At 41.1% G+C, this 12,819-nt stretch overlaps 1 protein-coding gene across 4 annotated transcripts in view; it reads right to left on the bottom strand.

Annotated features, from left to right (window-relative positions):
* PRKX (protein kinase cAMP-dependent X-linked catalytic subunit) overlaps positions 1-12,819 on the bottom strand; it is a 114,836-nt gene that overhangs the window by 19,849 nt on the left and 82,168 nt on the right. Inside the window, exons 8-9 of one of the 4 annotated variants that reach the window (XM_046673048.1) lie at positions 11,173-11,321; positions 4,332-8,940 (exon numbers count right to left, since the gene is read on the bottom strand). In XM_046673048.1, the coding sequence (XP_046529004.1) occupies positions 11,196-11,321 (126 nt within the window). In that variant the 3' untranslated portion in view covers positions 4,332-8,940; positions 11,173-11,195. The other 3 variants (XM_046673049.1, XM_046673050.1, XM_046673051.1) reach the window with 3 other exon arrangements.

Raw genomic sequence — 12,819 nt, 5'->3', positions numbered from 1 at the left:
TATAAAGTTTCAGTTTTGCAAGACGAGTAAGTTCTAGAAATCTGCTGTGCAACATTGTGCTTAGAGTTGGCAAGCTATACTGTGCACTTAATATTTTGTTGCGGGTAGATTTCATGTTATGTGTTTTTTACAACTACAAAAATAGTGTATCTGGGCTTGTAGCTTCTCAAGTTTATAAAATGGTCTCTTGCATGTACTTCTGGAAGGCAGCTTGCCTATTAAAATAAATCTGACTCTCCAAAGGGTTGATTGATAGGGGTTTAAATAGATGGTAGTTTTCTGCCTTAAAACAAAGCAAAACATCAAATCCCAAATTCTCTTTTATCAACAGACTCCCTGGAGGTCTTCAGCATGTGACAGTTAGGCCCAGCATCCCACGTCTTTATCAGAACAGAGGTTCCCAGTTTCTCTATGAACATCTTGATATTTTTATTACTGAAACGTCATATGGCACACTATTCTCAATTTTTTTGAGGAAACTCCATACTGTTTTCCACAGTGGCTGCACCAATTTACATTCCCACCAGCAGTCCAAAAGGGTTCCCTTTTCTCCACATCTTCGCCAGCATTTATTATCTCTTATTTGCTTCATGATAGCCATTCTAACAGGTGTGAGGTGATATCTCACTGTGGCTTGTATGTGTATTGATTTGAGACACATGCACTCCCAGGTTCACTGCAGCATTATTCACAATAGCCAAGACACGGAAACAACCTAAGAGTCCACTGATGGATAAATGGATAAATAGTGTGTGTGTATCTATGTATAGATACATAGATAGACACACACACACACACACTGGAATCTTATTCAGCCATAACAAAGAGAAGGAAATCCTGCCATTTGCAACAACGTGGATGGACCCTGAAGGCATTATGCTAAGTGAAATAAGTCAGACAGAGAAAAATAAATACTGCATGATCTCACTTGTGTGTGGAATCTAAAAACAGCTGAATTCATTAAAAAAAAGTAAAATAGTGGTCACCAGGGGCTGGGGATGAGGGGATACAAGAGACATTGTTTAAGGTACAAACTTGCAACCGGTAGTTAAATAAGTCTTGGAGATCTAAGGCACAGTACAGTGAATACTGACAACAGTAATGTATTATAATCATCAGACTTGCTAAGAGACCAGATCTTCATTATTCCTACCACAAAAAAGAAACTGTAATTATGTGAGCTGATAAAGGCACCAGCTTATGCTCCAAGGGCAACCATACTGCAACATATAAATGTATCAAGTCAACGTGTTGTACGCCTTAAATTTACACAATGTTATATGCCAAATATATTACAATTTTAAAAAGATAACCTATAAAATCACGCATTTCATTGCTCTGCATGTAGGGGGCACTCATAGAGATGCCTGGCAGAAAAACAGACACATGGATCAACGGAACAGTATTGAGAGCCCAGAAATAAAACCCACAAATCTATGGATAGGTAATCTTCGACAAAGGAGCCAACAACATAGAGTGGAGAAAGGAGAGTCTCTTTAACAAATGGTGTTGGGAAAACTGGACAGCCACGTGCAAAAGAATGAAAGTAGACCATTGCCTTACACCATACACAAAAATCAACTCAAAATGGATTTAAGATTTGAATGTAAGAACTGAAACCATAAAACTCCTAGAAGAAAATATAGGCAGTACGCTCTTTGAGATCGGTCTTAGCAGTGTCTTTTTCGAATACCACATCTACTCAGGCAAGAGAAACAAAAGAAAAAACAAACAAATGAGATTACCTCCAACTGAAAAGCTTTTGCAAGGCAAAGGAAACCATGAACAAAAGGAAAAGACAACCCACCAACTGGGAGAGAATATTTGCAAATCAGATATCTAACAAGGGGATAATTTCCAAAATATATAAAGAACTCATACAACTTATCAACAACAAAACAAACAACCGGATCAAAAAATGAGCAGAGGATATGAACAGACATTTTTCCAAAGAAGATTTTCAGATGGTCAACAGGCACATGAAAAGATATTCAACATCACTAATCATCAGGGAAATGCAAATCAAAACTACAATGAGATATCATCTTACACCTGTCAGAATGACTATAATTACAAAGACAAAAAATAACCAATTTTGGAGAGGATGTGGAGAAAAGGGAACCTTCATACACTGCTGATGAGAATGCAAACTGGTACAGCCACTACAGAAATAGTATGGAGATTTCTCAGCAAGTTAAAAATAGAAATAACATATGATCCAGCTACCCCACTACTGGGTATTTATCCAAGCACATGAAATCAACAATACAAAGAGATATATGCACCCCTATGTTCACTGCAGCATTATTCACCACAGCCAAGACTTGGAAGCAACCCAAATGCCCATCTACGGAAGGATGGATAAAGAAGACGTGGTGTATATGTACAGTGAAATACTACTCAGTATACAAAAAACAAAATCGTCCCATTTGGGACAACATTGATGGACCTTGAGGATATTATACTAAGCTAACTAAGTCAGACAGAGAAAGACAATTACCATACGATTTCACTCACATGTGGAAGATAAACAAACAAACAAGGGATAAAGAGAAAAGATTAGTGGCTACCAGAGGGGAAGAGGGTGGAAACAAGGTGAAAGCGGTAAAGGGGCACATATGTATGGTAACGGACGGAAACTAGACTTTTGGTGGTGAACACAATGCAGTCGATACAGAAGCCTAAATACAGTGATGTACACCTGAAATTCACAGTGTTATAAGCCAATGTGACCTCAATAAAAATAAATAAGTAAATAAATAAACAAAAAGATAAATAAAAACAAAGACAAAGCTCCTTTTCTTTCTCTGAGGCAATACGTGAAACAGCCTCACACTGAGACCACAGGGTATATCTTTTCTTCCTTAACTTTCTTGGGACAAGGTTATCAAATCCTTTTAACAAGAATGCAAAATGACCTTGGATTCCAGGAAAGTAAGAGACGGCCATGTGGTTAGAAAAAAGAAAGAAAAAAATCAATGAGGGCATCCAACAAGGTTGAGAAAAGGGAAGAATTTAGCTCCATTGCACGCCCCCCCCCCCCCCCCCCCCCACCGGATAATCTCTATCAGTCCTTCAAGAACCTCTCCTCATCATCCCCCAAAACATGCATGCCCACCCAAGCATACTCCCTCTCCCAAAGTAGAATGTCACCCCCTAAGCTCGGAGCAGCCCCCACCTGGAAGATTTGGAACCAGTCCCTAAATTGCTATGCTGGCCTGTGGGGAAGTTCCCAAGCGATTTCTATGAGGCAGGTTGGACAAGCTTGGTCACCAGGTAAACAGGCTCCTATGCGACCCTCTGTTCGGTATGATGTTCTAGTACCCAACTGTAGCAAGTGCTATACGAGTGTCACAAATTACACACTGATTGACTTCAGTGATGAAGGCAGAATGTTTCTAGCAAACTTCAAAGGTGACTTGGAAAGTTGGGTGTGAAGCTGCGTAAGTAATGAGAATGAGCAATCAAATATTTTTACTCATTGATAATGATGATGTGGCACATTTTCAACTAGTTGCAAAGGTGATTTGCAAAGTCACCCTCAGGCAATAGATTAGAAACTGGCAAAGCATGCTTTGAGGACCAAATCTGGCCCTCCAACCTCTTGTTATAAATAAAACTTTACTGGAACACAGCCACACCCATTCATTTACATACAGTCTAGGACTGTTTCTGCACTCTGTGCAACAGACACTGTGTCCCTTAATGCTGAAAATGTTTACTATCTGCCCCTTTGCAGAAAATGATACAATAATACTGTTACATATATTTGGAAGTTGCTAAAAGGATAGACTTTAAAAGTTCTCAGCATAAGAAAAAAAACTTGTAACTATGTGTGGGAACAGATGTTAACTAGAGTTCTTAGGTGATCATTTCATAATGTATGCAAATATCCAATCGTTGTACAGCTGAAACTAATATAATGTTACATGTCAATTAAACCTCAATAAGAAAATAAATTGTTGGGGCTGGCCCGGTGGCGCAGCGGCTAAGTGAGCATGTTCCACTTTGGCGGCTCGGGGTTCGCCGGTTTGGATCCCGGGTGTGGACACAGCACTGCTCATCAAGCCATGCGGTGGTAGGCGTCCCACATAGAAAGTAGAGGAAGATGGGCACGGATGTTAGCTCAGGGCCAGTCGTCCTCAGCAAAAAGAGGAGGAGTGGCAGCAGACGTTAGCTCAGGGCTAATCTTCTTCAAAAAAATGAAAAAATTAAAAAGAAAAGAAAAGAAATTGTTAAAAAAAAGAAAAAGACTGCCAACCCTTGGACTAGATGAATGCAGATAAACCTACAGCTTGTCCTGTGACAGAAGAAGCAGACCAGAATCAGACTTCTTAAAAGATACAAAGTTTTATTAAACAAACCTGGAATCAATAGTCTTATTACATAAATTAGACAGCAGTAAAATTTTCCTAGAGTATATATACAAATCACAGTGATTTTCATTGTGCAAGGAATTGACAGGAATAGAAACAGGCTTTTTTTCTTCTTCCACATGAGAAGCTGGGATCACCCCGCAGGGACCCATCCCAGGGGTGCACCACACCTGCAAAGGCACTCCATCTTGTGTCTGTGACACACCCGACAGCAGTCACATGGCCCTGGAGGTGCGTGGGCAACTGGGCCAGGCTGCCCATAGTACGGCGCAAAAACGAAGGAAGCTGTGACAGCTCTGCAGAGCTGAGAAACAGTCTCAGAGGACAAGGGAAGACTGTGTGTCCAGTGGCTTCAAATCCCATCTGGTAAAACACACACTTAATGACTTTTACTTAAATAACAAGTGTCCACCACAGAAGATCAAACACAAGCGCAACAGAATATCTTAAAACACAATAATTTATAGCAAACTGTTACAGAGCATTTCTCCTTTATTATGAAGGACTGTTCCCTTGGATGCAAGCCCACAGGGTGTGCAAAGCACACTTGCTATGAAGACGTTGTGGTGGGTAAAAACAACCCTCAAACACCCCACCTCCACCAAGACACACACACGCGCACACACACGTCCCCCAAACGAGCTATCCAAATACATTATTAACACAACTATTCATGTGCTTTCCTTTTAGTTTTTTGGTAAGTGGACATCATCAACTCAACCTGGATTTATTCAGAAACGGGGACACACGGTACAATACACGGAACTTGCCCAACGTGTGTAAAATACACGTTAGGGAGATGGACCAACGAGAGAAGCACAATCTACGTGTCTCTACAGATCTCTACAATTGGAGCAATCAAGGGCTTCTGTGATGGTGTTAATTTGGGGATGCAAAATGAACTGGCCGGAAAAAAAAAATCCACCCAATTCTTTTCCTGCACTAGTAGCTGGAGTGAGGATTTTGATGTCCTAATGGGATCTGACGCAGCCTGAAGTGCTCACATGGGTCAGCAGCCCTTGGTGCCTAAAGAATGGTGCACTGGGGTCTTTAGTTAACAGCATTGAGCCATATTTTCACAGTTCAAGTGGTCCAAAATCTAGAGGCAACTTAGGTCAACGTAGAAATGGCAAATGCATCCCACATAACTCAACTGTTTAGCACGACTGGTGATTCTGTCATTGGTAACAAGTTAGACTTTAAGTATAGATGCCTAGAATGAAACAAAACATACTAGATACTTATGAACAGGTGATGTGGAACTGCTCCACAGGCAGAGATAGGAAGCAGAGTTTTAAATCACTGAGATGGCGTGAAGTGGGCACGCGTATCTTGTTGCTGGGGCTTCTTGCATATTCTGTTGTGTTGACAGCAGAAATCACGATTTGCCCGTTGCTGCAACAGATACGTTTATGCTGAGCAGGATTCTGACTTCTGCCATGGAGGAAGTGGAAGTCAGCAATGCAAATTGTATGATATGCTGTATGACCAGGGTGATTTTATTTCCTTCTTATCTTTACAGACGCACATCAAAGCAGGCTTGTGACATTCCCCTTAGGAAAACATGACCCGCCTCAGTATACTACTTCTTGCAAAATATGCATTGCCTAAACATTTTTTTTAAATAGTGTTCTTATTTAAGAAAACTGCCAACACACAAAATTGCATAAAACAAATCTGTAATTTTTTAGATCTGAATTTTGTGATTATTTCCATGAACTTTCTTCAAAGCTTTGCACACTGATGATATTTGATCAGATACATGAAAATTTCAGAATGTCTCCACTGAATAACTATTTTTCAATTACATGTGGTGACTGTTTCATGTGTTTGGGACTCATTTTGATTAAACCAGTCTTTGCACTATATCACACCACTTAATTTATAGCCCAGCCATGGGCAGTTAACACACGGCATGTACCACTTTGCATAGTGAAATGGGCACAATCGTCCAAGGTGAATTTAACACCATTAGGTATTCTTGGAATTCCTTTTAATTTTTACTTTGTTTTACATGGCCGATGGCTTATGACAACATTTTTAAGGATTACATTAATGTAATCAATGCATTCAAACATTTGTTTTTCCTGCATATTTGTTCAAAATTAAGGCAATGTATCTCAAGGCTTTCTTGATGCTATTTTCATCTCATATATTAAATTATGGACAGTAAGAATTAAATCTAAAAATATGCATATGGGTCCATGTGTCTAAGTACAATGTTTCATTGCATTCAAGGTGTTTCATTTATTTTTTATTTTTTTAAGCAGAAGCCTCCACAATAATGATAATTTATCTTTATAGTGAGAGGATGTGAAACATGTTTTTTTCCTTCTAGGTCCATACCTCAGTGCACAAAGTCACTTTGCCAATTTATCCTTCTAACGTTCAATGATGAAATCATTCAGAAATCGCACTCTAAATTTTTAGCCCATTTTGGCCAGCCACTTAATCCCAACAGGATGGTGACCGAGCAGTACAGACTGAAAATACAATTCTGTTGGAACACTTACAGAGCGCACCCTTGGAAAATAAGTTTTCATTGAGTTACTCATCGTAAAGAGTATATTTTTGACTAAATCTTGTACTCACTCTCACCAACTGAGTTGATTTTAATTTTAATTCAAAGAACAGGGCACTTATGAGAAGGGAAGGGAATATTTAGCATCTTCCATTTCATTGTCTTTTAAAGCTTTCCTAGGTGTGAATTCTCTTGATTCATCCTTCAATATACAGAGCCCTTGCCTTCTGATTTGTGAGTGGAATCTGGCCAAATCTGATGAGCATTTCCTTTGACATTTTGCTACTTAAAAAAAAATGTATGACTTTGCCAAACGGCAGCTCTCCACACCCCTAGCTGTGCCTGCAGAAGAGAAAGGGGGCCAAGCACTATGGGAAGAAATGTCTTCCTGGACACGGCATGGAAAAACCACATCGGAGGGTAAGAACCTGCCAGGTGACTCAAGAAAAGCAGAGCTGCAGAGGCTGAGAGGCACCTAGTCTTCCTTCTCCCTGCACCCATTCTCCCCAGCATACCCCCAGGTCAGACTCTGCCCCCATCCTGGCTGCTGAAGGAGCTGGACCTTTCTGGGAAGAGCATGAGGGAAAAAGGAGGTTGAGGGGGTGATCTTGGAGGTCTGTGAAGGCGTACCCCTGAAGACTCTAGAATCTACTTAAATGCACAGACCTCCACGGGGAGGTCATGGATGAGCCCTATGACCAGAAACACAACAGATTCGTGCAACTCTGTTTTTCGAGCTGAGACAGAATCAACAGAGAATGGCAGCCCATTGAGATATTTACAGCCAAGTTCAGAACCAGGAAGGAGAAGCATAAGAGAGAAGGAAGTGAATTCTGGGCAGCACAGACTCCAAGGACCTCTATCCACGCCCTGTTTCTGGGAAGTCCCGTTATTTAGCAATATACTCCTCGTGGCCCACTCCACATCTGGCTTTCATTAAGTCAGTCCTTAGGGGAATATGATGCAGAGTACTCTTCAGAGTATCTTCATGATCAGGTCCAAAAACAAAAAAAAATCTCACCCACTGATAATTCTGCAGAAGCCCACCCGATTTACGAGACGAGAGTGTGTGAGATGGACTCAGGCTGACCCTTTACAAGGAGAAATGAAACTAAGCAGAAACAATCTGCATGCTTACGTCCTAGAGAGCATTTGTTTCTTACTTTTCCCAAAACGAAAGGTAAAAGAAAACGTTTGCATGAAGGTAGTCCGTGGGACTGAGCCGGTATAGAAAGTCATTTGTCAGCTTTGGGAGGTGTATTTTGTTCATGATATTCAAACTGGAATTTTAATAGGTAGCCACCTCTCTCCAGAGTACAAAATTTTTGAATGCAATACAGAAAATTTCCTGAATGCATTTCTTTCCTTGAACAACTTTTATAGTCATTGGCTCGTCTTGGATTAAAATTCAAACCCACATCTCCTGCCCTCTCCTTCCAGTTTCAAGACCTAAAGTGACCAGATAGGAAGCACTAAAGATATTGGATGTGGACCACCACAAGATATTTTCTTCACAAATAACTATAAAATGCAGATAAGATGATAAAAAAAAAATGCACAGGTCATAGTTTTTAGATTTCGTCCCCAAGAGAACAGATTCTTGAAAAAAAAAATTTGAAAAATAAAAACCACAGGCTCTGCAAAGTATGAACAGTTACATCACTGCATAATTCCTGTGCGCCAGTCATATCGTCTTTTTTACACACGCAACTGCACACGCACATACACGCAATCTGTGGTTCTAATGGAGCACGTTCAGATCAAACTTATAAAGTTGAGTCTATGAGAAATACCCAGATATCACAGTAGGAACACACGCTAGAAGGTCACATAAAATCTACAACGGAACAATTTTTCATAACTTCCTACTGTGCAGTAGATTTCCAGTTGCTTAAATAACTCAGGGTCCATGAATTTCTCCAACCTCTTTATATACATCCGGGCGTGGATAACGGTGGAAATGTCCTCATCTCATCAAGAAGACGCTTCTTCAGGTCTGCTTATGAGCAGTTCCTCATCCCAGGCAGGCTCAAAATCCTGTTTCTGGCACGAAATAAGACAATGGAGTTTGTCAGTTTCTAGCTAAGTGGGTAAATTTTGTAATCATCCTCATAACACACAAGAAACCGAACATTCCTTTGAAATTCTTCTTGCAAAGATCCACAAGGCTGAATTCTAAGTGGGGGGAGATGCCTAATAAAAAAAACTGAACAGGATTTTCAAGATGGGTTTCAAACGTTAGGTGATGTCGTCCTCCACAGAATTGTCCATCCTCATTCATGGGAAGAAGGGAGATTAATTGTCCAGGAAGACTGGATCCTCGGCTCAATGTGCTTCGCCGCCGTGGAACTACGCTAGACAAAGGCTTTATTATGACGCAGAGTAAGCTGAGTTTCCCCTGCCAGTTGTCTAGCGCCCTCCTCCACCTGCTGAAAAGCACACAGGGTCACTCAGGGTCACTCACAGGTGAACGTCTTTGAGTCACACAGTCCACAGTTTGCTCTGGAGGGCCGGAACTAAGCTGAACTGGTGTCTCATCTATGGGAGAAGATTTTGCATCACGACAAAATATCTTCTTACCCAAGAGCATCACACCTAATCATCCTTGGCTGAAAATGCCACACCGTTTTTCCACTTCACGTGCAAATTACTGTCAGCAAAATGACTGAGATAGGCGAAAATAGTAAGGTGCCTGGTTTTTCGAAGATGGGCGCAAAATCCAAATCACATGAAAAAATAGAAAGCAACGTGGTCATGAAATGATCTCTTGATTTCCAAGGCTTCATCAAGAATATCATTCAAACAGTGCCCCCGCCATTGGCCAAAATACATTAAAAATGACTCCACTAGGAAAAATCCTATTGAAATACACATTCCCAAGAATATAACACTGCTGCGAGAAAGGTTATTTGTATCTGTGGAATCTCCTTACAGGATAGCTTGGGCAGTTTTTTGTAAAAAATATTATTCACTGAGGATAAGACAAAATGCACTGGATGGCAGCTCTTTGTTAAATAATTCCACACTACCTCTATTAGAAAAAGGCTCTCTTCTTCTGGCTTACCAAGAAAGTGTTGTTCACGAGAAGACAAAACAAGTCTTTTAATCATCTAAATGACTGGACAAAAATAATTCATAAAATGTTATGGGCAAATCTGACAAAACTGAAGCAACTGATTAGACCAGAAAAAAAAAAAAGTGAACAGATTGAGGAACACCTTATGATTTTTAATACCCATAAGTGGAATTCAGGAGCTCTGCAGAAGCCGGAACAGCTGAAGACACTCCTCATTTTAAGAAAACTGGTCACCATCATGAAAGCGATCATTGTGTGTTGAAAGATTAAAATGCGCCAAGCAGACATGATACTTTCTCATGGATACAGCCAACTATTTCTCTATTACGTTTTTCCTCAATCATTTTAATTTCATCCAGTTTTCCTCTCAGTGTTTCCATGGAAATGGCAGCAGAGAGTGGCGGCTTCCCCTGTGCCGTGAATTCCTCCCTCCCAGATCTCAGCAACGGTGTCCCATTGCCAATGGTGTTGACGAGACAATTATTTTCCCCCTCCTCGTAAGTGCCATCAGGGAAATAAAAATGGGAAAAACAAGATATATCAAGGAGTAGACATCTCACTGGCAATATCTGTAACCAAGTGATTTAGAATGGGGGAGTACCTGAAAGAGCTTAACTACCCATATTAAAAAAAAACTAGACCTTCAAAGTCACAGAGTCACAGACTCTATAGTCAGAGTCACAGGTCTTCAAAAGGTTCAAAAAATAACAGACTACTCAAAATCACTTGTTTTACATCTCAAATTAAGCTTAGCAAATTTCACGAGGCATTCTCCGGTATGGTTACTTTTTACCAAAAAGAGACCCAAAACCCTTTTGAAAACACTTGGTAAGTGTTGTAAGGGAGCTAGTCTGGAACTTGGGGGTTCTGGAACGCAAGAACTCAGGGTTTCCTACCCAAACAAAGTGTCTCTCTCCAATGCTTAGGCACATACAAATCTCTAGACATAGATTCTGTCCCTGGGGATCTGTTTGGGGACTGAGATGCTGGAGCTGATCTGATGCTGCTGGGCTACAGTGCACACCTCGACTAACACACTCTGGGGGGTTTATTAGACTGACACGTGGAAGGAAGGACTGTCTGCTCCATCGCTTGTGTCCAAACGGGTGAGGGAAGCCCCACTTGGTCAACGCAATATCCCCTTGACACGAGGTCCTGTCAACCTCGCTGATTTTCAATTACTAAGAATAAAAATATACCTTCCGGATGTGGATCCCTGTCCTCAGAAATTCTTGAAGACTTCCAAATCTTTCGGCGACACCGGAGGAGCTGTGTTCCAGTCATTCTCGGGATAAGCTTCGAAGTTGGAGGTATCGCCCTCACCACATACTTTGGGCACGATGGGGGGCTACGGGATCAGACGAGACAAGAAGGCATAGTGAGAAAGTAACAGGGCACACCTGGATGATACGTACATCCCTCTACTTCACATAAAAATGGAAATGATTAAAAAAATAAAAAACATGGAAAACCTGGAACTAAGATATTGCAAACGAGGGATCAACCATCAGTCTAAGGAATGTTCATGTAGTATGAGGAATTAAGAGAAGAAGAAGGTACCCAGGACTTGCTTCTGAAATTCTAAAATGCAGAACCACATGGATTGTTTGTTAAATGCAGATTCCCAGGCCTGCACCAAGCTGACCAATTCTGATGTGGCTGGTCCAGCGTCTAGACTTTGGAAAATTCCAGAAAGATGGAAAGAGAACCAGATTCAGCTTTTATCACTGATGCCAAGATTCAATCCTGCATCAATAAAATGAGGCCACGAGGACTGAGAAGGGGGTCAGAGAACTTTTCCTGTAAGTAAATATTTTTGGTTTTGTGGGCTGTACAATTTCTGTTGTGACTGAGAATTCAACAGTGCAACACGCTGTGACTGTAGGGGGAAAGCAGCCATAGAAAATACATCAATGAATGGGTGTCGCCAACAAAACTTTATTTATAAAAACAAGTGGGGCTGGATTTGGCCCACAGGTTGTACGTTGCTGACTCCTGGACAGATTATTGCCCTACCCACATCCAATTCAAAGATTCTGTAATGCAGGCAGATAGCAACTAGTTTTCTCTATTCCTATGAAACCATTATGTTTTGTTGAGAGCCTGCAACGTGTGTGGTGAGCACCACCCATCTCGCCAGCCCTGCAGGACTGATAAAAACCTGGATGTTTCACAAGTGACTTGAGGCTCAGTGCTGTTAGAATCTTCAAGTCCAGTCCAGGATGAAGACCTAGATTTGTCCCAAATCTGTCTCAAAGCCCTGTGCTTTCTAAGAGACCACAGCAAAGTAGATGCAGCTAGAGCATCCTGACAGAGAACCAGCACGTAAGTGGATTCCACAAGGAGTATTTTAATTTCTGTATTGACATAGAAACAGGTCAAGTTTAATGAGAAGTATCCTATGTTAAAAAAAAGAAAACCTTCTTGTCACTGCTATGTGATACGCTCCATCAGCAATTACAGTCTGTACATCAAAGCACAAACTGTATTGAGTGGTCAGGAGGAACGTCAAGTCTCAGAAACAAGACAGAACTTCAGGTGAAGGCTGTCACATTCCGAGGTGACTTAGAAATATCACGCCATGAAGTCGACACAGTAAAGTGTGTACTTGATACCCACGCAGGACAACTTCCATTACAGAATGGTCCAACCCGCATGTGAATATATCCTGTGTTGGTTCCGTGAAAGACTATAAAGGTTTATAAAGATTTAAAAAAATCATATGGGGGATGGACAAAAGGGTTAGGGGCACATGTAGACGGAGACAGAGAAAAACTAGAACTATCGGTGGGGCTGGCCCCAGGACTGAGCGCTTAAGTGCACGCACTCCACTTCGGGGACCCAGG

Source organism: Equus quagga, chromosome 10 (assembly GCF_021613505.1).
Source record: "Equus quagga isolate Etosha38 chromosome 10, UCLA_HA_Equagga_1.0, whole genome shotgun sequence".
NCBI classification, from domain to species: domain Eukaryota; kingdom Metazoa; phylum Chordata; class Mammalia; order Perissodactyla; family Equidae; genus Equus; species Equus quagga.
This window is presented reverse-complemented; position numbering and strand designations above follow the sequence as displayed.